General features: G+C 42.8%; 5 protein-coding genes across 7 annotated transcripts; 1 reads left to right on the top strand and 4 right to left on the bottom strand.

Annotated features, from left to right (window-relative positions):
• Positions 1 to 6,715: 6,715 nt before the first annotated feature.
• Positions 6,716 to 7,434, bottom strand: LOC115763729. Its single transcript, XM_030706424.1, has 2 exons — positions 7,066 to 7,434; positions 6,716 to 7,013 (listed from the first exon to the last, which is right to left on the bottom strand). The coding sequence occupies exons 1-2, from the start codon at positions 7,427 to 7,429 to the stop codon at positions 6,865 to 6,867; spliced, it is 513 nt and encodes a 170-aa protein (XP_030562284.1). The 5' UTR covers positions 7,430 to 7,434; the 3' UTR covers positions 6,716 to 6,864.
• Positions 7,435 to 8,317: 883 nt separating this feature from the next.
• LOC115763787 (RNA polymerase II-associated factor 1 homolog) lies at positions 8,318 to 10,397 on the top strand. Its single transcript, XM_030706515.1, has 3 exons — positions 8,318 to 8,569; positions 8,638 to 9,604; positions 9,668 to 10,397. Exons 1-3 carry the CDS (start codon positions 8,496 to 8,498, stop codon positions 10,319 to 10,321), a joined length of 1,695 nt encoding a protein of 564 aa, XP_030562375.1. The 5' UTR covers positions 8,318 to 8,495; the 3' UTR covers positions 10,322 to 10,397.
• On the bottom strand, positions 10,359 to 13,092 carry LOC115763788 (zinc finger protein 665). Of its 2 annotated transcripts, none has more exons than XM_030706516.1 (2): positions 11,811 to 13,092; positions 10,359 to 10,934 (listed from the first exon to the last, which is right to left on the bottom strand). In XM_030706516.1, the coding sequence occupies exons 1-2, from the start codon at positions 12,988 to 12,990 to the stop codon at positions 10,420 to 10,422; spliced, it is 1,695 nt and encodes a 564-aa protein (XP_030562376.1). In that variant the 5' UTR covers positions 12,991 to 13,092; the 3' UTR covers positions 10,359 to 10,419. The 2 variants fall into 2 exon arrangements, with proteins under 2 accessions (XP_030562376.1, XP_030562377.1); XM_030706517.1 differs by having other exon boundaries at positions 10,671 to 10,934; positions 11,818 to 13,092.
• Positions 13,093 to 14,179: 1,087 nt separating this feature from the next.
• LOC115763824 (coiled-coil domain-containing protein 39) lies at positions 14,180 to 18,667 on the bottom strand. 2 transcript variants are annotated; one of them, XM_030706577.1, is made up of 5 exons: positions 18,346 to 18,667; positions 18,137 to 18,284; positions 15,811 to 17,619; positions 14,800 to 15,330; positions 14,180 to 14,739 (listed from the first exon to the last, which is right to left on the bottom strand). In XM_030706577.1, exons 1-5 carry the CDS (start codon positions 18,610 to 18,612, stop codon positions 14,630 to 14,632), a joined length of 2,865 nt encoding a protein of 954 aa, XP_030562437.1. In that variant the 5' UTR covers positions 18,613 to 18,667; the 3' UTR covers positions 14,180 to 14,629. The 2 variants fall into 2 exon arrangements, with proteins under 2 accessions (XP_030562437.1, XP_030562436.1); XM_030706576.1 differs by having other exon boundaries at positions 14,180 to 15,330.
• A 1,007-nt stretch (positions 18,668 to 19,674) lies between these two features.
• LOC115763887 (scoloptoxin SSD552-like) lies at positions 19,675 to 20,605 on the bottom strand. Its single transcript, XM_030706664.1, has 3 exons — positions 20,489 to 20,605; positions 20,012 to 20,421; positions 19,675 to 19,944 (listed from the first exon to the last, which is right to left on the bottom strand). The coding sequence occupies exons 1-3, from the start codon at positions 20,603 to 20,605 to the stop codon at positions 19,710 to 19,712; spliced, it is 762 nt and encodes a 253-aa protein (XP_030562524.1). The 3' UTR covers positions 19,675 to 19,709.
• Between the last annotated feature and the right edge of the window lie 234 nt (positions 20,606 to 20,839).

Raw genomic sequence — 20,839 nt, 5'->3', positions numbered from 1 at the left:
CAACTTCCGTACGCTGCGACGGCTCAGAGTCAAGTTCAAGTTTACCTAGCTAGCCAACAGAGTGGGAGAGTGATAGCGAGAAAAAGTAGGAGAGCGAGAGAGAAAGGGAGAGGGCGAATGTATTGGCCAGTTCATGACGTTCTGTTGTACTTGCTGCCAAAACTACTGACTGACACACACACACACACACCACACACACACAACACACAAAGGCACGTGTGGGTGCACACATTACGTCTGCTCTTCTTCTGTGTACAATGCTTGCCAAAAAAGAACCAGAGGAAAGCATAACTGCAGATTGCCGAAACTTAAATACCCTTGCGGAGGCGGGATATATAACTATACAATATAAAATATACAATATATATATAACTAAGCTATACAATATGCATAATATATCATTATTCATATCTTAACTAAGCTGACAACTAATATTTTCTTCGTCAGCTATAAGTTATACTTAGAATTCCGATCTGCTTAAGTTTATAATGGTCTGGCTTAGCTTGAAAAGAAAAACATGTTTCTATGAAAAACTCAATATTTAACTGATTCTGTTCCTACGAGAGCTGCACGATATATTGGTTCGATCCGGCACAGCCGCATCCATCAAGATATCAACAAAAATGAGAGACTTTATGGAGACCTCTACCAACTGAGCGCCTCTTACTGATCAGCAATATATGTGCCCTAAAGAAGAGCAGATGTCTTCTTCATATCGTTACAGAAATATCATAGCCCAGTGCATAGATTGCTTACAAAACGCGCATACGCCCCGACAGCCAAACAATTCTTTTCATTCAAATTTTCTCTTTTTCATTTCGTTTCGTTTGCTTAAGTGTTTTTTTCTTATATTATTGTTGTTGTCGTTATTGTTATTTATGTTGTTGTACTTGTCTTTGTTGTTTTTCCTTTTCAATACTGCTTTCGTTCAAATGTCAGCCTGTGTATTTGTTTAGTCTTGCTCGACAAGCATTTATTTGTTTTAATTCTTATTTATTTATTTTTTATACTCAATTTTTTTTAACAATTATCACTCGCAGCTGTCCTAAGTCAAAACCTTATCGAGAATCGGGAATATGCATATATTTATAATGAGCGCAACACGTTCTCAGCAGCACGTTTTACACTTGTGTTTACCTAAGAAGTTAGCTCGATTAATTCCATTAGACTTTACTTTGAATTGACGAGAGAGTCTACTTCTTAGAGGCAGACCTTGTTTTTGTCTTATTACTTTTTATTCTATTCAGCAACGAGGCGCAGTACCTTCTGATCCTATTCTAATGATCCTATTTCTTTAAGTTTATAAATATATACACATTCATTTATACATTTCCCAAATGTGCAAATAATATAATAATTCTTCAATAAAACCACATTCTAGTAAACTATGTTGCCCTTATAAGTGTAGCTTCACTTGTGTTGAAAAATAGTTTTTAAGGCAGCTCTCGATAGATGAGCTGCTTGGGGACGTTGCGGGTTCAAACCCAGACAAATCCATGCATAGTTGTTTCAACTATTGAAAAAGATAGGTTGACGGTATATAAATGTGTTTCTAAATTTTGTTAATAATATAAGCAAAAGGCATTTGAAGATCTCTATTCTAAAATGTAAATTCAATTGTTTTCTTTATTATTTTTTTTTTTTTAATTTTTGAATATTTTCAAAACATGCTTAATTTTTATTTAAATTAGAATTAAATGTGTAAACTTCTCTCTCCCTTTCTCTCTCTCTCTCTCTCTCTCTCTCTCTCTCTCTCTCTCTCTCTCTCTCTCCATCTCTCCATCTCCCTCCCTCACCCTCTGCAGCTTGATCGATTATCTAGCAACTAGCGGGCTGCATTCAAGCATGCCCATATGAATTTCCCACAAATGCGATTTAGTATTCCGTTGGCTAATTTACATTGAATTCTGCATGAAAAATATGTATTTATATATGTTTGGCTAGACTCTTTCAATTGCATAATTTGCATGCACGTGTAAAAGTAAGCACAACAACAAGATGCAATAATAGAAATAGAAAATATAAAACTAGCCCATTTTCCGCATAAGTCCCATCGCATCTAATGATGATCGTGTGTAATTTAGTAAAGTATCTGCAATTAATCTTCAGCTGCTGCTGCTGCAATTAGTCATTAATTAAAAACAGAAGCAAGTGCAACAAAATGCCAAAGGCGTGGAATTTTGCACTGACTTGTTCAGTGGCAGAGTCGGGTAAAAAGTTCATGAATATGACGTAGGTGTTTTATGTTCTGTAACAGCGGCCATTAGTCACATATATAATATTTATATATATGGGGTTTGATTATAAATGCATTTGTGTGGAAACCTGTCACGTGCCCAGCACTTTATAATTAATCTATCTTATACCAAGTGCGGTACTTTTTGTGTCCAGTATTCGCTTAAGCTGCTTCCAATTGTGCAATTGTTGAGCGATTCATGAAGAGGTCGTGTTTTCCTCCAGTTACTGACCCCTAAAATAGGCGCAAAACACGTTTTTTTTTCTTTCTGTTTATATATTACATATTTATTCTTCTCTGATCTGGTCTATCTCTCGCTCGCGCGCTCTCTCTCTATATCTCTGTGCAAAAAACATTTTCTTTAATTCATTTTATGCATAATTCATTGGGTTTGCGCCTCATTGCGCCGCGTCATGTGTAAATCGCGCGATGCTCGCGCCAATAGATATATATATATATATATATAAATTATATATTTGTATATTCCCCTGAACTCGGTAATTTCCCACCAACAGCGCTCCAATAATTAACTGGAAGATTTCATAGCTACTGACTCTGACTAGACATAGACATCGACAATTGCAGATTAGGGGATAGCTAAATGAATAATTATAATTGCGATAAACCACAAAATGTACGAGTTTTCAAACGTATTGCAGCAAATCGTGAAATTCTATTTTTATATTACGATATTAATGACATTAAACAATTATTTTAGCAGGAACATTATCAGTTCTATTTAAGAAATGTAAATTGTTAATTGTTTTAAGTGAAAAATTGGGTTTGCCAAAAAAAAAAAAATGTGGTCACACTTTTAATATTGCCTAGAATACTTAAACTTAAAGGATCAGGCATTGCATTTTGAAAATATAAATGGCCAATATTTATATTAGTATTGATATATTATATTTTTCAATCCACAAATTAGAAACCTTATTTGATTTAAAAAAAAGAATGGTCACACTTTTTTTCGAAAATCCCTTGGCCACTTACCTATTTATTGTTATTTTGGTATCACTGATATCCAGTCAGGATCAGTTTTCTATTCTTGGTATCATATTTCTTGCTATTTACCAAAACACTTTGAACACAGTTTGGGGAGTTTCTTCGAAACAACCTTTATATCTATGTATTGTTTACTTTCCTAAGATCCTCGTCCGTTCGCAGCGAGCATAAAACGGATACTGATCGCAATACCGTTTCGCTGGATTTCTTCACACTTCACTCAAAAGTGCCAAAACTTAAGCTCTAGTAGTTTCTACACACGCACGAGCGCAATGTCGCCAACTGGCAGCTTAAGAAATATATATATATATATATATGATAATAACTGTATATATATATTGAGCAAATATTTATGTTAATAAACAGTGAATTAAAAGAACTGCGAACTGCGAAAACAGCGCGCTTATTTGCTTTTAGAATTTAGCGCTTGTTGCGAAATGAAAACCGTTTTTGAAACTGAACTCAACTCGCGGACTGAGGTCGCGCGCCAAGCAAAAAACAAAAACAAAACGGGTGAACAAAAAAACAAACCTAGACAATCGGCAATCAACGATCGACGCCGATTAGCGATGGGCGATTGCACGAGCGGTTAACCGATGACGCAGTCGCCGATAACAAAGCGACGGCTTTCTGGTCACACGTAAGAACAAGAAGAAGAAGCACGGCAAACGGGTAAGCGGGTAACGAGCGTGGAAATTTTTGTTTATTGCACGCAGCGCATGTTCCATCAATTTGCACATTTTCGCGGGAATTCGCTCAGTTACAATTAGTTTAACTAATCTACTTTATTGATTAACTTTACCATATTAACCGGTTCGGTTCAGTTTGCCTCTTCTTCTTCTTATTTGCCATTTATTTGGGTTTCCTTTTGTTTACGCACAAAAAACAATCATATGATGCCTTTGATTAACATTAAATAACTAATTTAAGAATTAAGCTAAACTCGTTTTTGGCCAAAAAAGTGTCACGTTTATTTTGCACGAGCGCCTGACGGTCAGAATTTGTGACGTTCGACTTTAAGTCGTGTGCAAACAGCTCCTTAAACTTGGCAAATAACATGACATAACCACAATAGGCAAATATCGTTCATATTCAAATAAAATCCAGCAGATTTGCATCTTGGAAAATCGCAAATAAAAGACTAGATTACATATTCTTTTCTTTTTTCTTTTCTTTTCTGAGTTACATTTAAGCAAATTTTTTATTATAGCTGCTATGAATATTGGATCATGCTTAGCTCAACTTTTGTAGGTTATGTAGATCTTTAGGGGATTTTTTTTGGCAAATTTCAATTTGTTTTTATGCATATCTTACGTTTTTGGTTAGCGCCTAACCGTGACTTGAATTTGGCTAGTTATTCAGAGGAACCAATAGCACAGCTTTTAAATAATCTTTATTTATGTATGTCAAACTTAGCTCTTGTAAGGTTATGTAGAAATTGTGTCTCGTATAGACGAATAGTTTATAATTAAAAAAAATATATTATTTGATGTTTTATTTAATAACGTTAACGTAATTTAAGAAACATATTTAAGGATAACTCAACAATGCTTAGTTTACGTTTTATAGGCTACTAGCGGGTATAGCCCGGCCTTGCCCGTGGCACGTATAAAATAAATGTTCTCAAAAAGCTTTGAAAATTATTTTAAAACTGATCGGACGGTAAATAAACAGCTTTCATACAAACGTTTTCCTCCAATATACCACTGTTGCGGGTGGAATTACGTGTCTGAACGATATACACGTACTCACGTTTTTATTTGTAGATTTAAAAGTAAATTTGAAGCAAATCGGAATCAAAATAAAACATCACCAAAAAATCTTTGAATTGCACTTTTACCGAGGATGCTTTGATTCTGCGAAAAATGTAAAACAGGTCTCAAATGATTTTTCTTATAGATCCTTGAAAATGAATTTCAGCGCGAAACGTCACCCACCAAATTTTTGACACCCATTTCCACCAAGGAGGATTACATTTTTGAAACACCCTTCAAATGAATTTGAACAAAGATCTTTGAAATTCAGTTTGAGGCCGATCGGATGGTAAACAAATAAGTTTCATACAAACGTTTTTCGCGATTTTTCCATACTTGCGGGTGGTATTTCCCGAGACCCCGACTTAACGTGCACCTTTATCACATAAGTTAACTACAGTGAACATTTCTTAGCTTCATAGCTCTTACGGTTTGGGCTGTGCGTTGATCATCAATCAGTCAGTCAGTCAATCAGGACAAACAGTTTAATTATATATTATAGATGTAGAGAACAATAATATCAAATAATCTTTAAGTTTATATTAAACTTTACTCTTGTAGGTTATGTAGAAATTGTTTCTACACGCACAGTGTTTAATTAAAACAAATATATATTCTATGTTTTATTTAATTGCGTTTACGTAATTCAGGGACAGCTCCACATAGAAAATTAAGCAACATATTTGAGAATAATTCGTGTTATAGGTTATGTAGAGCCAGTTCACCCGGTTCGAATCATTATTTCGGGTGGTTCCTCTTAAAATAAATGCCATTTCTGATGTTCGTATTCGTTTTGCTTATACTTCGAATACAGATACAGCTATCAAATTTATGCTAATTACTTGTGATGATTATTTTGTCAACTGGTCGGGGCGACAATACAACAAAAGCCATGCGTAAATAAAGGCGACAGTTGGGGCGTTGGGAATTGCGAATTGGCTGGATGGGGTCTATGGGGGGAGTTGATATCATACGTTTAGCCTTGTTATTGAACTCGTTTTCCGACTGATTTTTATCTGTTGCCAGCGATGTTTTTCGCAGCTTCAAACTAAGTGAGACCTATTAAATGCGTCACAATAAAAGCAAAATCAACAAAACAGGTGACAAAAAAATTTCCGAAAAAAAGAGTTTGCTTTCATATGCATACAAATACTTTTTTATTTGCCACTGTTGCTAATTAAATTAATTTGTTTTGTGTTTATTTACATTTGAAATTTACCATATTTTCGCTATTTGCATGTGCATTTCACATATCATTATGTATGTAAGTCAGCCTAAATGGAATATGAATACCGATTCGAGAAATAATAATTATGATACATAAATATATCAATTTATGTTACGCTAATTATGGCGAAGTTTTCCCATATTATGGCGCTATAAAATGCAAATTAAACACTTTGAAAACGCTTTGGACACGGCTCTTAATAGAGGAGAATAGAGAAAATATAGAGTTTGGATTGAACCCTCGACCCGTTCGATTTGTGGAGAATAGAGAAAATAGAGATTATGGATTGAACCAGAGACCCATTCGATTTGTGGAGAATAGAGAAAATAGGGAATATGGGTTGAACCAGCGACATGTTCGATTTTCGGAGAATAAAGAAAATAGAGAATATGGATTGAGCCAGCGACCCCTTTCGTTTTGTGGTTCCTGGTTCCTGCACTTGGTAAAACAAAAAAAAATTGATTTGTTACAAAAAATAATAATAAAATAATATTTTTTAGCATGAAAATTGTTCCTTTTTACTGCTAATAATGTAAATATTTGAAGGTATTTTATAAAGAAAATGGTTCGGTTCTTTGGTTCTGTTTGTGTTCTAGTTCGGGTAACCAGTTCGGTTGAAAACCAGTTTTGCGGTTTGCTTATTAACTTTTGACTTTGATAAATTTGACAGTCGGTTTTGACGTGGACTGGTCACAGCCCTTGGAGCTGCCTGCCTGGGCACCAGGATGCGGCAGTGGCAATTCTAGCATGAACATCCTTTGGGCGATCCTGTCAAGCTTCCTGTTGGCCCCTGAAAGTATTTTTAATGTAAGGTCAATTCAAGAACTGAAACGCGCACTAACTTTTAGAGTTCGGATTCCGCATAAAGGTACTCTGCCTGTATGGCTTTTTTATCCGGTATGGCGGTGGCTTTTTTGTCGTAACTTTCCCTGAGCCGGGTTTAACGGCACGTCCATCTTCATTGAAATCCAGCTCGTTTTCATTAGGTTTGTCCGTGCCTTCGTGTGAGGACTTATCAGCATCCGGTTCAATGTCCATCGTTTCTTGACTTAGAGCCCCAACCCTTTCGTATTCGTCCGTATCCATGCCGCGTTTTTGGCCGTTGGGCATTTTGCCCGGGACAGGAATCATGCAACGTACCTGGGCGTGCAACGTGGGCGCACTTATCAAGATAAATAAAAGAACGGACAGCAGAGTTCCACTCATGTTAGATTTTAAACAAGAACTGGTGTGTTTTTCTAGTTTCAGATGTAGCATTTGAGTGCATCGCATTCGCTTCGGCTTGATTTAATTAATTTTAAACAAAGCATGCCTAACAAGTAACAGGCTCTAGTCGGGAGTTCCCGACTAGGGCATACCCTGAACCCTCTTCTACCAACACAGATACTTATATATTTAGGTATAAATACTATTCAAGAAGCTATGTTAAGCGCTTAAAACCTATAAAATTAGTTCAAAAATTGATTTTGATATCGATTTTAATCGATTGCTTAGAGAGAGGGAAAGTTATCGATTATCGTTCTGCGCGAGCTTCTGAGTAGAGTGGGGATTTCTAGTTCAATTTGCTGAATAAGTTCACTCGTTCATTTTCTGGCCGTGAATTAAAGCGGTCAGCTATTCAGTCGGTCATGAACGATGAATTCTGCTCAGCTATTCAGTCGGTCATGACTTATTCGTTAGTTCAGTTATGCCGTCAAATCAAAAGTGAAATTAAAATCCCGCTATTTTGTATGTTTATTAAAAACTAAGCATCTAAAAAGAATGTATCGTTCAGGAACGGCTGAACTGCTGAGTTGCACACAACGTTCATGACCGTCTGAACGAGTATCAAGAATGTATCGTTCATGACTGAACGAACGAGTACAGAATACATCGTGCATAAGTTCAGTAGTTCATTTTAATTAAGTAACAACTGCCTAGTTGCTTTATTAATTGTATGTTTTGAATGCTGAGATATTCTGCTATATTTTATTTAGATACTTACATTGAAACGAGTAAAATTTTCAAATTTAATTCATTAAATTAAAATTTTCTTATTAAACGCAGGAAGTTTGAATTTGTAACAGTCAGCTGTAGCATTCAGCTTTGTGACAAGCACACGCACACAAGCATTTATCAGTTATCGACAAGCCGCCACATTCTAGGTATTGTTGTGGTATCATTGTGGATTTTAAGTGCGGTCATACTTAAGTTATTCGCGTCTAATTTGCGTAAAAATTTGTGAAGTTTTCTGAAATTTGTTAAATAAATTAAATAGAGTGGATAATCAGAAATGCCGCCCACTATAAACAATTCGGCAGTCAATAGCGCCGCCGAGAAGCGGCCGCAACGGCAAACGGAACGCAAGTAAGTATCATATATTAAATGAAGCATCATCCACGCGGAACTAACCTGCGATTGCATGCAATACCCAGATCAGAGATAATTTGCCGCGTCAAATATGGCAATAATCTGCCGGATATACCCTTCGATCTGAAGTTCCTGCAGTATCCCTTCGATGGCAATCGTTTTGTGCAGTATAATCCCACGTCGCTCGAGCGCAATTTTAAATACGATGTGCTGACTGAACATGATTTGGGCGTCACAGTAGATCTGATTAATCGGGAGCTGTACCAGGCGGATCCCATGTCACAATTGGATCCGGCCGATGAAAAACTGCTCGAGGAGGAGACGCTGACGCCCACAGATTCAGTGCGCTCGCGCCAGCATTCGCGCACCGTGTCCTGGTTGCGTAAATCCGAATATATATCCACGGAGCAAACACGCTTCCAGCCACAGAATCTGGAGAATATCGAAGCCAAGGTGGGCTACAATGTTAAGAAGTCGCTGCGCGAGGAAACGCTCTATCTGGATCGCGATGCACAAATCAAGGCCATCGAGAAGACGTTCAGCGACACCAAGAACGATATTACCAAGCACTACTCCAAGCCAAATGTGGTTCCCATCGAGGTGTTGCCCATATTCCCCGACTTTACCAATTGGAAATATCCGTGTGCGCAGGTCATTTTCGATAGTGATCCGGCGCCACAGGGAAAAAATGTGCCCGCACAACTGGAGGAGATGTCGCAGGCCATGATTCGTGGTGTGATGGACGAGAGTGGTGAACAGTTTGTTGCCTACTTTCTGCCAACAGAGACTACGCTGGAGAAGCGTCGTATCGATTTTGTGGCCGGCGAGCTTTACAAAGACGACGAAGAGTATGAATATAAAATTGCGCGCGAATACAACTGGAATGTCAAGACAAAAGCATCCAAGGGTTACGAGGAGAACTACTTCTTTGTCATGCGGCAAGATGGCATATACTACAACGAGCTGGAGACCCGTGTGCGGCTCAACAAGCGACGCGTCAAGGTCGGACAGCAGCCCAACAACACCAAATTGGTGCGTATCGATCAAATATTTCTCTCAATTATTGGCTAATCTTATGGATTTTGTGCCCTGCAGGTGGTTAAGCATCGACCGCTGGACGCCATGGAGCATCGTATGCAACGCTATCGTGAACGCCAGCTGGAGGTGCCCGGCGAAGAGGAGGAGGAGGAGGAGGAAGATGATGAAATGGAAGCTGTTGTTCAGCAAACACAGCCAGCAGCTGAGCAGGAACCACAAGCAACAGCGGAGAATTCAGACAACTCCAAGACACCAGCTGATGTTAATGCTGCCGTTGCTGCTGTTTGCTCGACTCCTGCACCGGATGCACAGCAGCAACGTGAGCGACAATCACGGTCAAGAACCCACTCCGGAGGCACACGTTCGCGCACGCGCAGCCGCAGCGTTGGCAGTGGCAGTGCAGCCAGCGGCTCGCGCAGTCGCAGCCGTTCCAGCTCAGCTAGCGGCTCGGGCTCACGTGCCAGCAGCCGTTCCAAGTCGGGCACACGCTCACCCAGCGGCTCACGTTCTCGTTCCCAGACGCCAGCTGGCTCCCACAAGTCGCGCAGTCACACGCCCTCCAAATCTAAATCGAAATCTATATCAAAGTCACGCAGTCGCAGTGCATCCGGCTCGCGTTCTGGCTCCGGTTCACGCTCGCCCAGCCGTTCGCGCAGCGGCACGCCCAGCGGTTCTGGCTCTAGCTCTGGCAGCGGCACCGAGGAGGAGTAAAACGTACACAAATATAAATTTTAGCAGCCTGTAATATTAAGAGCAATACACAACAAAATTTTACACAAAAGACAAACAGATATATGGAACTTCCTCAACTACGTGGCGTCCATTAGGAAATGGCGAAAGAGCTCACCATCCGAGCTGCTGGGCTGTTCCGCCTGCTGCGGCGAATATAGGCGCAAATTCTGCAGCTGCTGCAGCGGCGAGCTGCTGCCATCGAAGTGCACGCTGCTGTCCATGATCACCGGCTGTGGCTGCTGCGGCGGCTCCACGCTGCAAATGCCCAGCTTCTGGCAGCTCTCGACCACAATGTCATCAATGCTTTGCGAGAGCAACGCCTCCTGATCCCCGCCATTTATCTGAATGGCCGCATTAATAGCCACATGCTCTGTCTGCACATGGCCCACTGTCACATTGGAGGACTCCAGCAGCGCCTTGATCAGTTGTTCTGGTGTCTGTGGCTCGTCCTCAGTGTTGGCAGCGCATTTATGTGTACGCAACGAGACCTTGTAGCGAAATGTCTTCTGACAGTGCTCGCATTTATAGGGCATGACTCCAGTATGAATGCGTGTGTGTACCAGAAAGGAGACGCGTTGCCGAAAACATTTACCTGTGCGTGTAGAGACATTTTAGGGTGAGGTAGAGAATTCGTTAATTATCAGATACCCTACAAGTAATTCCTATATTAACCTGACTTTTGGACCCGTTCTCAATTGTTAATTGCAAAAGTTGCCAGGCAATTTATCTGTATTGTAAGTTTTTACTATTGGGCAGGAATTCTTTAGTTATCAGATACCCTACAAGTAATTCCTAAATTAGAGCTCTTTATCTGCAGTGGAAGTGTTCCTACTGGGCAACAGAGCACTGAAAACCATTTTAATCAGCCTGGTTAAGACGTGCCGAGTAAACAGCATTTATGCTCATGGCAGTTGCCATGAACTTTTCAGTGAACCTGAGAAAACGGGCCTAACTACAAATTCCGTGCGTCTGTTTTTTTGCTCCTTGATAAAAATATCGGACTACCACATTAAATAAGTTAAAATAAAGCACTGTACCCAAACAAATGGGTATCTGTTACAAGAAGATACTTTCGATATATATATACTATATATATATATATATATATATATATATATATATAGCGAAAGTAGCGAGTATATAAATTGAGTTTATCTGGATAGGAAGAGGTGTTTTCTTTGCCAACTATTTTGTCCTGACCTTGGTAAATGGTGGTCAAACTTAGTCAGATTTTGATTATTGAGCGTCGGACTAACGAGTGGAAAGTCGCTGGTTCAAACTCCAATAAAGAGTGTATATATATAAGTATATACACTGAGTCAATCTGAATAGGAAGAGATGTTTTCTTTATATGTAAGGTAGACTTTGTAAATTTTTTGACTGAGCGTCGGACCAACTAGAGGAAAGTCGCTGGTTCAAATTGAGCAGAAATTTTGTTATTTGTTAAGTAATTTCTTCTAATACGTACCGCACACCTCACACTTGAAGGGCTTCTCGCCGCTGTGGATGCGCTGGTGATTGTGCAGGGTGGACAGTTCCTTGAAGGCGCGTCCGCAGATGCTGCAAGCGTGCGGCTTCACCTCGCTATGGTAGAGTAAATGCTTGTGATAGGACTGCTGGAAGGTGAAGGTGCGTGCGCAGTACTGGCACGTGTACGGCATTTCGCCCGTGTGCAGTCGCTTGTGCTTCTTTAGGAAATACTTGGTGGTGAACATCTTGGTGCACACATCGCACTCCCAGTTCTTGGGCGTGCTGCCGTACTCCGAGCCGGTCGCCGCGTCCGTTGCAGCTCCCGGCAGCTCCTGCTTTAGCATGCAAATGGCTCCGCTCAATGCGTAGGGCTGGCTGTTGGTGCACCCAGTGGAGAAGGCGCCGCTGCTGGCGGACGCCTCCTTGTGTCGGATGCGATCGCAAATGCTGATTTTGGGAGTGGCACTCAGACAGTTGCTCCCATTGTTCTGGCTGCCGTTGCAGTTGTTGCCGTTGCCATTGCCGTTGCTGCTGCTGCTGCTGCTTCCGTGCGTTGCTCCGACCGTGTGCAGGACCTTGAGATGGACACGCAACGAGCCCTTCATTCGGAACGTCTTGGAGCACAGATGACACTTGTAGGGCTCCTGCTGTGGCTGCTGCGGCCGCTGCTCCGTCAGCTCTGCATTCTCGTGCACCAGCCGAATGTGTATGTCGCGCAGCTCTTCGTTGCGAAAATTGAACTCGCAGATGTCGCATCTCGCTGGCGGCGTCGCTGGCGCTGGCGGCGGCAATATTGGAGGCGGCTGCTCCAAGGGCTTGGCACGCGATTTCTTGCCACGTCGCTTGGGCACAGCAGCAGCAACAGTCGAATACGTTGTCGGCGACGGTGGTGAACTGGCTGCAGCGGGGCAAGGGTTAGTTGTGGGCTGAAGGGGAAGGGGAGCAGCAGGTTCTGCAGCTGGCGTAGCTGCTGCGCTTGTTTCGTTCTGCTCCATCAGGCTGGTGTGGCTAAACAGATGTATGGTCAGCTTGTCTAAGCCGAGGAACAGCTCCTTGCAATGCGGGAAGGGGCAGGCCAAAGGTCCATTCGCCGCCTTGATCAGACGCTGCTGCAGTGCATCGATGCTATTGAAACTGGGCACCGCGCACAGCGGACACAGCACGGACATGGAGCACATTTCACAAGGCAAAAACTACTGCGAGGAACTTTCCAATACGCGAACAATCCTCAAGCATTGCTGACCGACAAAAACTTGAAAAGATTGTTGTTCTTTTTTTTTCCTATTCAGATATTTTCTAAAAATACTTGCAAAGAAAATATTGAAAAATTTTGTCTGCCGACCGCGACAACGTTCGTCTGGGCGATATCGAAAATAATGAAAATTATTCTGCTCCCCAGGCCGACGAGAATTGTGAGAAAAATCGGAATTTCGAAAAAGTACGAACTGTGCCGAAAACTAGCCCGCAGACAGCTGTCTGCTGCTGCTTCTTCATCTTCCTCTCACTTTTTGGGGCACCAAAACCCGCCGCCCAGCTAGTGGGCGTATTTGGTATAGCAGATCGCTTGGCTCTTTGTTTTGATCTTGCCATGTAAATGGTTCGGAAAGGGGCAGCTGCTAGGCCCAAAATGTGACATATTCAATAGATATATTTGAAAATAAATGGGCTACAGCTTAAGGTATTAAAGGGTATTCTTGGTAATATTTCAGAAAAAGCTTGAACAGTTTCTGGTACTCGAATTTCGGACATATTCTTTAGATATATTTGGAAATAAATGGGCTACAGCTAAAAGCTTTAAAGGGTATTCTTGGTAAGCAATTATCATATGATTTCCAAGATGATCCCTAATAATTCAGAAACTGGTTGAAAAGCCAAAAATCAATATTTTCTAAAATTGGTAAAAAAAAAGTACTCCCACATTCTTCTAAAGGGATTTTGATATACTTTCGTATATTAAATATACATTTAACCCTTTTTCACTCTTCTAGATGGAATTTCGAACATATTTTAGATATATTTGGAAATAAATGGGCTACAGCAATTGTCATATGATTTTGAAGATGTTAACCCTAATATTTCAGAAAATGGTTGAAAAGTTTAGAAGACAGCCAAAGATGTTATTCTATATAGCAAGTATTATGCATATTATCCGATTTCAGGGATTTGGGTTTTCCCGAAATTGGATAAGAAAAAACATTCATACTAGGAATACATTTAAAAGGATTTTGATATACTTTCGTATATTTCAAAAGTTTTTCAATAAATTTACATTTACCCGTTTCTCACCCATTTTTCACTCTTGCGGATGGAAATCCGAAATCAATCTAACCAGTCGGAAAACAAAAATGCCAGAAAGTAATATTCCATTTGCTGCTCGCTTAACATTTAATGATCGAATTAGTTAGGTTAATCTAGTTGATATATAGCATATTAATCAGCATGTGATCTGGGCGCCCAGGCTTTCAGGTTTCATAAGGAAGGGTATCTAGCGGTTCGTTTGCTTAGACAGCTCAGTCAGTCAAGGGTATGCGCTGGCTGTGCACTCTCCAACGCTATTTATAATGAAGTATACCTATATACTATATATATAAATATGTATATATATATATATATATATATATATATTGGGTATCTGCTGCTCTCTTGTTTCTTGTTGATATTTTGTCAGCGCTTTGTGTTGTGCGCTATTTTAATGGTTCTTGTTGTTTTCTTTGTTGCTGCGCGATTTATTCGTGTTTCTGTTTGGTTGTCCGATTTGTAAACAGTTCATTGGCCAAGCACGTGAGGGAAATAATCAGAAAGAAAACTTGTGGAAAACTATTTCTTCTTTTTGGGCGGAAAATCCAGGGAGACGACGCTAATGCGCGCCGAGCTATTCTCCTCCTTGCCCAGGCTCAGCTCCGAGGTGGAGGAGCGTGCGCTGTAACCTATATTTGGAAGGTACATATTAGATAACTGTCTCTCACTTTTTCTCTCTCTCCACCCACCTTTGACTGAGTAGCAATCCAGCGAGGAGTAGGAGGTTGTCCTGGAGGACACACAGCTGCGTGTGGGCTTCAAATGCTGCGGCAACTTCAATCCTTTGCTCAGCATATAGTTTATTATCTGAGGTCCGTCCACGTCGCTGTTGGCCATATCTGACAATAGGTTTAGGGCCTTTCGGTTGCGATTCTCTAGCTCCTGCAGATTGAGATCGCGCTCGAACAGCGCGAGGTATTCGGTGCTAATGGACTTCTGTTTGATTTCCTTCATTAGCGAATGAATCTCGCGATTGGCTCTTTCGATTTTCGATTTTTGATCCAGCAGCTCTTTGTTAAGTTTATCCAGAGCCTCCGCATCTTCTGAGCATTTCTGCTTCTCCATTTCGATTTGCTTGATCAGCTCCTCCAGCGAACGTTTCTGATCCTCGATCTTATTGTCGTGCGACTCCGCCTTGCAGCGCAGCACCTTCAGCTTATCCAGATCGTTGCAGTAGATCTCCTGCTGTTTCTTTAGCTCCTCCTCGGCACGCTGTTCATCTGGGGGAACAAAAAATCGTTCAACTTATGACTGACTGATTGATGATTAACCCAGAACCCAAACTGCAAAAACTAGGCAACTACAATTTTTCTAGCTAACCTTTGTGATAAAAAGCCCGAATTAGACCGAGTTTCGGGCACTTTTTTATGCAACTATTTTTGCACATTTTTAAAAAACTCTTATTTCGAAAAATTCACCTATTACGAGTGAAAAATCTGCGACTATGATAATAAAATTAATATTTTTTAATAAAGTCTGCAATACTTGTTCCCATCCACGTTTACGCGCGGAAAATAGGCGGAAAACTTTTTCAATTAAAGTTTTTGTATGTCTTCTGACTCATATTAGAGGTCTGTTAAAAAAGAAGACATATTTACTTAGGGGTTTTATCGACAATTGGAAACGGAATATCTGACATAAAATGGAATGGCAAATTCTTTGTCCGGGCAAAGCCGAACCATACTGTTTGGATTACCCACCCTTTGAGTTGTCCTCGTAGGTTTTTAGGTTCTTGCGGTAGTTGTCGTTGGATTTATCAAACTGACGCAGTGTATTCTCCAGGGCAATGACCTCCTTCTCAGCCTTGAGCACCTTCTTGTTAAGAGAATCACCCTCGTCGGCGAGCAGCTGGCGCTCCTGGGCATTCTCCACCTTTAGCTGGGTAGCCGTGATCACGGTGCCGTCCTCGTTGACGCCCAGCAGAGCAGATGTCAGCTCGAAGCGGGCGCGCATGGCGGAAATGTGTTTCTTGCGCTCGCCGAGATCAGCGCGCAGGGTGCTCAGCTCTTCGTTGAGATGTTTACGCTTGAGCAGCAGGACATCCTGCTGGCTCTTCAGCTCGACAAAGCGGTCCTTGATGATGCGCTGGAACGCCAGGCGATGCTGATTCAGACTGTATGTGCCCTTCTCGCAATTGTCGATCACATTCTGGAGATCACAGCAGCGCATCTTGAGCAGACTCAGCTCCACGACAAACTCGGAGTTGTCGTAGCGATTCATGCGCAGCCGCTTGATGGTGCCCTCGCAGTAGACCTGCGCCTCCTTGATCTTGAACTTGACCAGCTCCAGATCCTTGGCATCGTTGTTGTAGACAATCACCAGAGCGTTCATGCTATAGTTGAGCTTCTTGTTCTGCGCCTCCGTCGAGCTCAAACGACGCTGCAGCTTGGCCAGATAGTGTTCCAGTTCGGTGAGCAACAGCTGATTCCGCGCCTCCGTCTCAGGATCCGCGTTCTTGCCACGCAAATCGGCCAGACGACGCTCGCACTGCAGATACTTGAAGGACATTTCATAGTATATTTCCGTCTGGCGCTTCAGCTCCTGCCCCACCTGCCGCTGGCTGCGATTGACCGCCAGCAGGGTGGAATGCAGCGCCGCGCTCTGCACTATGAAGGTCTTCTGCTCGTCCTTGAGGTCGTTGATCTGGCGCTGGGCGCGATAAAGCAACTCGTTGCAGCGCTGCTGCTCCTTGTTTAGCAAATTGAGCGCCTCCTGCTCGCCCTCCATCATCTCGTCCAGTATTTGAAGCCGCTGATTGGCATCGGTGTGCTTGTCCTCGATCGACTTGAGGCGATCCTCCACCTGCTTCAGCGTCTGGGCAAAGTTCTCGATCTCTGTGTTCTTGTCATCGCGTTGCTTGAGAAGCTTGCGATTCTCCAGACGCTGCGAGTGCACCATGTTTGACAGATTCTCGAGCTCGTGACGCAGGGCCAGAATCTCGCGCTCCTTGAGCAGTGAGGCATCTATTAGCCGCTGTATTTCATTTTTCGCCTCCGAGGTCTCCGTATTCAGCATTTCGATGCCCTGCTCCACTATGCGATTGTTCTCCAGAACATCGTTCAGCTGCTCATTCGCATTGCGATAGCCGGTGGCCATGGCCTCCGCTTCCTCTATAAGCTGGGCGCACTCCGTCTCACTGTTCTGTATCTCCAATTCGCGCTGTGTCATTTGATTGACCGCCTGCTTCCAGGTCTCCACCATCTGGCGGCGCTCCAGATGCGCCTCCCTATACAGGCAGGCGGTGCGCTCCAGATTCTTCTCCAGCGTGTTCTGCTCATCGTAGAGCTGGACGACCAGCTTGCGCCGCTTATCGATGTCCGCCTGTAACTGCTGGCGGCGCGTGTTCAGCTCCCGTGCCCGCTGCTGATCGTCCTGGTAGTATCGATCGATCAGCTGGTAGCCCTTGTTGCCATCCTCCATGGCCTCGGCCCAGTCGACCAGGCTCGATTTGGCCGTCTTGATGCGCTTCGTCAGATCATCAATTTCACGCTTGTTTTTCGTGATTTTACCTGCAATTCAATTTACAATATGATAACTAAAACGCCGAGCGAATATTTCAGCTGATTCGTCGGGATGAGCCATAGGTTGACCATCTACTGGATGCCAAGGGCGGGCGGAAATGGAGCCAGATAGCATATGTGTGTAGTCAAGGACATTTTAAGGGATCGGACCGTTAGACACGGTCCAATATTTGTCTACAGACGTGACTCATGGTGGGGAATTAGTAACTAATAGGAACAGAATTCCCCTTGGATCCTTCTCATTAACCGGCCACGGAGCCATGGGGTCTCGACTAGCATCTAGACAAGCATATGATTTGGAAAATGCAAGCTGCAGACTCTGCCTCGAAATCTGTGGGACGCCAGAGCATATTTCAGGGAACTACACGGAAGGGTGAGACTCGGATACGGAATAAAGGATCCTAGACCAGGGATAATTAGGAAAACTGAACGGAGGCACAAAAGACCCGAAAGGAAATGCACTTCAAATAACAATAATGACAGTCTCAGGCATTGATCGACTCACGTAGTGTGTGCTCCGCATAGTCCGTGTACTCGGCCAGTTCCTTTTGATTTTGTCGCACATCCTCCTTCAGCTTGTTGCGCTCCAATATAACGAGCTGCGTTCGATGCGCCTCCTTCAGCACATCGTTCTTCACCGAGTTAAAGAAGGTCTGTGGTCGGGTTAAACTTTGGATTAGTGTACAGCCCCCAACTCCCCCATGTCTCACTCACAATATTCTGCTGAAGCGTGGCTTCAATATTCCGCTTGTGCCGCTCGATCGCCTTGTCGCGCTCATCCAGGGCCACGATTCGCTGCTGCAAATTGAATTTCTCAGCGCGCATGCCAACCATCTGCTGGAGTATGGCCAGATTCTCCTCATTGGCCATGGGTATGTCGGCCTCCACGGTCCAGCCCATGGAGCGCATCGCCTCCAGCTTGAACTCGTCGAGCGAGCTGCTCTTCATGTCGTCCGTTTTATTCACGCCGTCGTTGCCCATTCAGGTATATCATGTATATCAGGCTGGATATACTGTATGTATATTTATATATATTTGTACAACATCCAGCTCTGATTTTATGAATTTGAAGTTCACATTCGACAAACAAAACTGCCTGATTCCCTATGGCAACCGGTTTGTTCAGTTTCTCTGCTGTCCCGAGCAACGCCCGTTGTTTATTCTCGCCAGGAGGCATTTTCCAACCCAAGGGAGGGTCTCTTTGACTATAAAAGGAAATTAAAGCAATCTAGTTGCTTGAACCAGAACCAGAAAATATTTGTGCAAAATCCAAATGTATGTAACAGGCAGAAGGAAGCATCTCTGACCCCATAAAGTATATATATTCTTGATCAGCATCAATAGCCGAGTAGAACTAGCCATGTCCGTCTGTCTGTCCGTCCGTCCGTCCGTCCGTCCGTCCGTCCGTCCGTCCGTATGTATGAACGCAAGGATCTCAGAACATATAAGAGCTAGAGACTGAAATTTTAGATGTAGGTGCTCCTAGTGCCTGCGCAGATCGAGTTTGTTTCCGATTATCGATAACTTACCCCGTTTACAAGCAATCGATAAAAATCGATATCGATATCCTGTTTTGTGGGCAATTTTGGTCAATAATAAGAGCTAGAGTCACCAAACTTGACATATAGCTTCTAAAATAGAATATATATATTCATTTAATGTTGGAAGGAGAGGGTTCAGGGTATCCCCTTGTCGGGAGCTCCCGACTAGAACCTCTTACTTGTTTTATATACATGCTTAAAGATTCAATTCAAATCTAGCTTTTAAAGATTTTTAAGCTATATATACATATATATGTATATATAATTTACACACATACATGTGGGACACAGGACACAACAAGCGAGTGATTGTTGGTTCAAGCCCAGCAACAATTTTCTAATGATATTTCTAATGATATCGGATCGCATGAATTTGTTATGTACTATTAAAGTCCTCGACAAACTAAATATTTCTTTTTTTTTGCGACAGCAAACGAGTGATCGCTGGTTCAAATCCAGCAATGGTGTTAAAACGACATTTTTTAGTTGTTTTTTTATGAATAATCTTGTTTATTATCAGATCGCATGGATTATTTATTATATATTAAAGTCCTCGGCAAACTTGCATAGACCAGGATAGTTGACATTCATGCCCGTTTGGCAGCCTTCGCCCACCGGGCCACTCACGTAGACCCGCTGGCCAGCGACATTCTCCACGGCATAGTTGCAGACGAGTAGGAACTGGTTAAGGCCATTCTTGAAAAAGCGGGACGCAGCACAGCCCAAGGCGATATTCTGCTGCTGCGCCATCAAGGCAAAGCGTTCAATGGATCTATGGAAGAGGAGAGCGGGGTTAGCTAAAGCAGTTTCCATTGGGGCTGACTGCATCTGGTACTCACTCTCCGCTCCAGTTGCTAGGATAACTATCGATAACTGCCATGTCGGCATTGTCCCGCTCCTGCCACCAGTTGGTGACGGCCTGCGTCAGCAGATACTGATTCGTTCTAGCGCCCGCCTCACCCTCGTAGCCGAAGAGCGCTATATTCTGGCCGCTGTTGCGGAATCGGTCCGTATTGTGGCAGGCATCCCGCTGGCGCACACACTGCTTCACATTCAGATTCGCCAGGCTGGCCAGCTCGTCGTTCCAGCGCATAAGCGCCATTCTCCGCGCCGAGCTATAGCCAGACAGTTCGCCCAGTGCCAGGCGATTGCGTCGGGCATTGTGGGCCATCACCAGGAATTCGCGCAGCTCCTGGCTCATGTCGATGATGTAGGGCGCGGGACTGGTTGGGCAGCTCGCAGACCAGGCCTGCAAAAAGACAAGGAGTACTTAGGTCTTCGTAGACTCTCAATACTTGCCCGATGGCTGCACTTACTCCGCTGTTCTGGCAGGCGATGTGCGTGCTGCCGCTGCTGCACAGACCCTGCTGGCAGTAGTTGGTCTGGGCGAGGGCCAAGGTCAACGTGAGACTAAGCACAAACAGTCGCAACATGTCGCAAAGAACTAACTAATCCAAGATCCAAGGTCTAGGGCTTATATAGTCCCAACACATATTTGAGTTCAACAACAACTTATTGAACTTTCATAGTCAAACTGTAATTAGATAAAGCGTGGGCACAGCTGTGTTTGTTTGCCGGGATATTCCACACATCTGTAACTTATCCAAGTTAGTGTAAACATCTTTGTACTTACTTAAATTCGATCTAGTATTTTATCATTTTAAATG

The sequence above is a fragment of the Drosophila novamexicana genome, unplaced genomic scaffold (assembly GCF_003285875.2).
Source record: "Drosophila novamexicana strain 15010-1031.04,08,12 unplaced genomic scaffold, DnovRS2.1 tig00000770-arrow-pilon, whole genome shotgun sequence".
NCBI classification, from domain to species: Eukaryota; Metazoa; Arthropoda; class Insecta; order Diptera; family Drosophilidae; genus Drosophila; species Drosophila novamexicana.
The sequence above is the reverse complement of the archived record's forward strand: the minus strand, read 5'-3'. Positions and strand labels throughout refer to the sequence as shown.

What these genes read in the sequence shown, in the direction of transcription:
- LOC115763729 (XM_030706424.1), bottom strand. Translation starts at nt 7,429, where the DNA reads ATGAGTGGAACTCTGCTGTCCGTTCTTTTATTTATCTTGATAAGTGCG. An exon ending in GCGGAATCCGAACTCTAAAA is followed by an intron (nt 7,014 to 7,065) that starts GTTAGTGCGCGT and finishes AAATACTTTCAG; the next exon opens with GGGCCAACAGGAAGCTTGAC.
- LOC115763787 (XM_030706515.1), top strand. Translation starts at nt 8,496, where the DNA reads ATGCCGCCCACTATAAACAATTCGGCAGTCAATAGCGCCGCCGAGAAG. An exon ending in CAACGGCAAACGGAACGCAA is followed by an intron (nt 8,570 to 8,637) that starts GTAAGTATCATA and finishes TGCAATACCCAG; the next exon opens with ATCAGAGATAATTTGCCGCG. An exon ending in AGCCCAACAACACCAAATTG is followed by an intron (nt 9,605 to 9,667) that starts GTGCGTATCGAT and finishes TGTGCCCTGCAG; the next exon opens with GTGGTTAAGCATCGACCGCT.
- LOC115763788 (XM_030706516.1), bottom strand. Translation starts at nt 12,990, where the DNA reads ATGTGCTCCATGTCCGTGCTGTGTCCGCTGTGCGCGGTGCCCAGTTTC. An exon ending in CTTCAAGTGTGAGGTGTGCG is followed by an intron (nt 10,935 to 11,810) that starts GTACGTATTAGA and finishes CTACACGCACAG; the next exon opens with GTAAATGTTTTCGGCAACGC.
- LOC115763824 (XM_030706576.1), bottom strand. Translation starts at nt 18,612, where the DNA reads ATGGGCAACGACGGCGTGAATAAAACGGACGACATGAAGAGCAGCTCG. An exon ending in CCACGCTTCAGCAGAATATT is followed by an intron (nt 18,285 to 18,345) that starts GTGAGTGAGACA and finishes ACCCGACCACAG; the next exon opens with ACCTTCTTTAACTCGGTGAA. An exon ending in CTATGCGGAGCACACACTAC is followed by an intron (nt 17,620 to 18,136) that starts GTGAGTCGATCA and finishes ATTGAATTGCAG; the next exon opens with GTAAAATCACGAAAAACAAG.
- LOC115763887 (XM_030706664.1), bottom strand. Translation starts at nt 20,605, where the DNA reads ATGTTGCGACTGTTTGTGCTTAGTCTCACGTTGACCTTGGCCCTCGCC. An exon ending in TCGCCTGCCAGAACAGCGGA is followed by an intron (nt 20,422 to 20,488) that starts GTAAGTGCAGCC and finishes GTCTTTTTGCAG; the next exon opens with GCCTGGTCTGCGAGCTGCCC. An exon ending in CCTAGCAACTGGAGCGGAGA is followed by an intron (nt 19,945 to 20,011) that starts GTGAGTACCAGA and finishes CCTCTTCCATAG; the next exon opens with ATCCATTGAACGCTTTGCCT.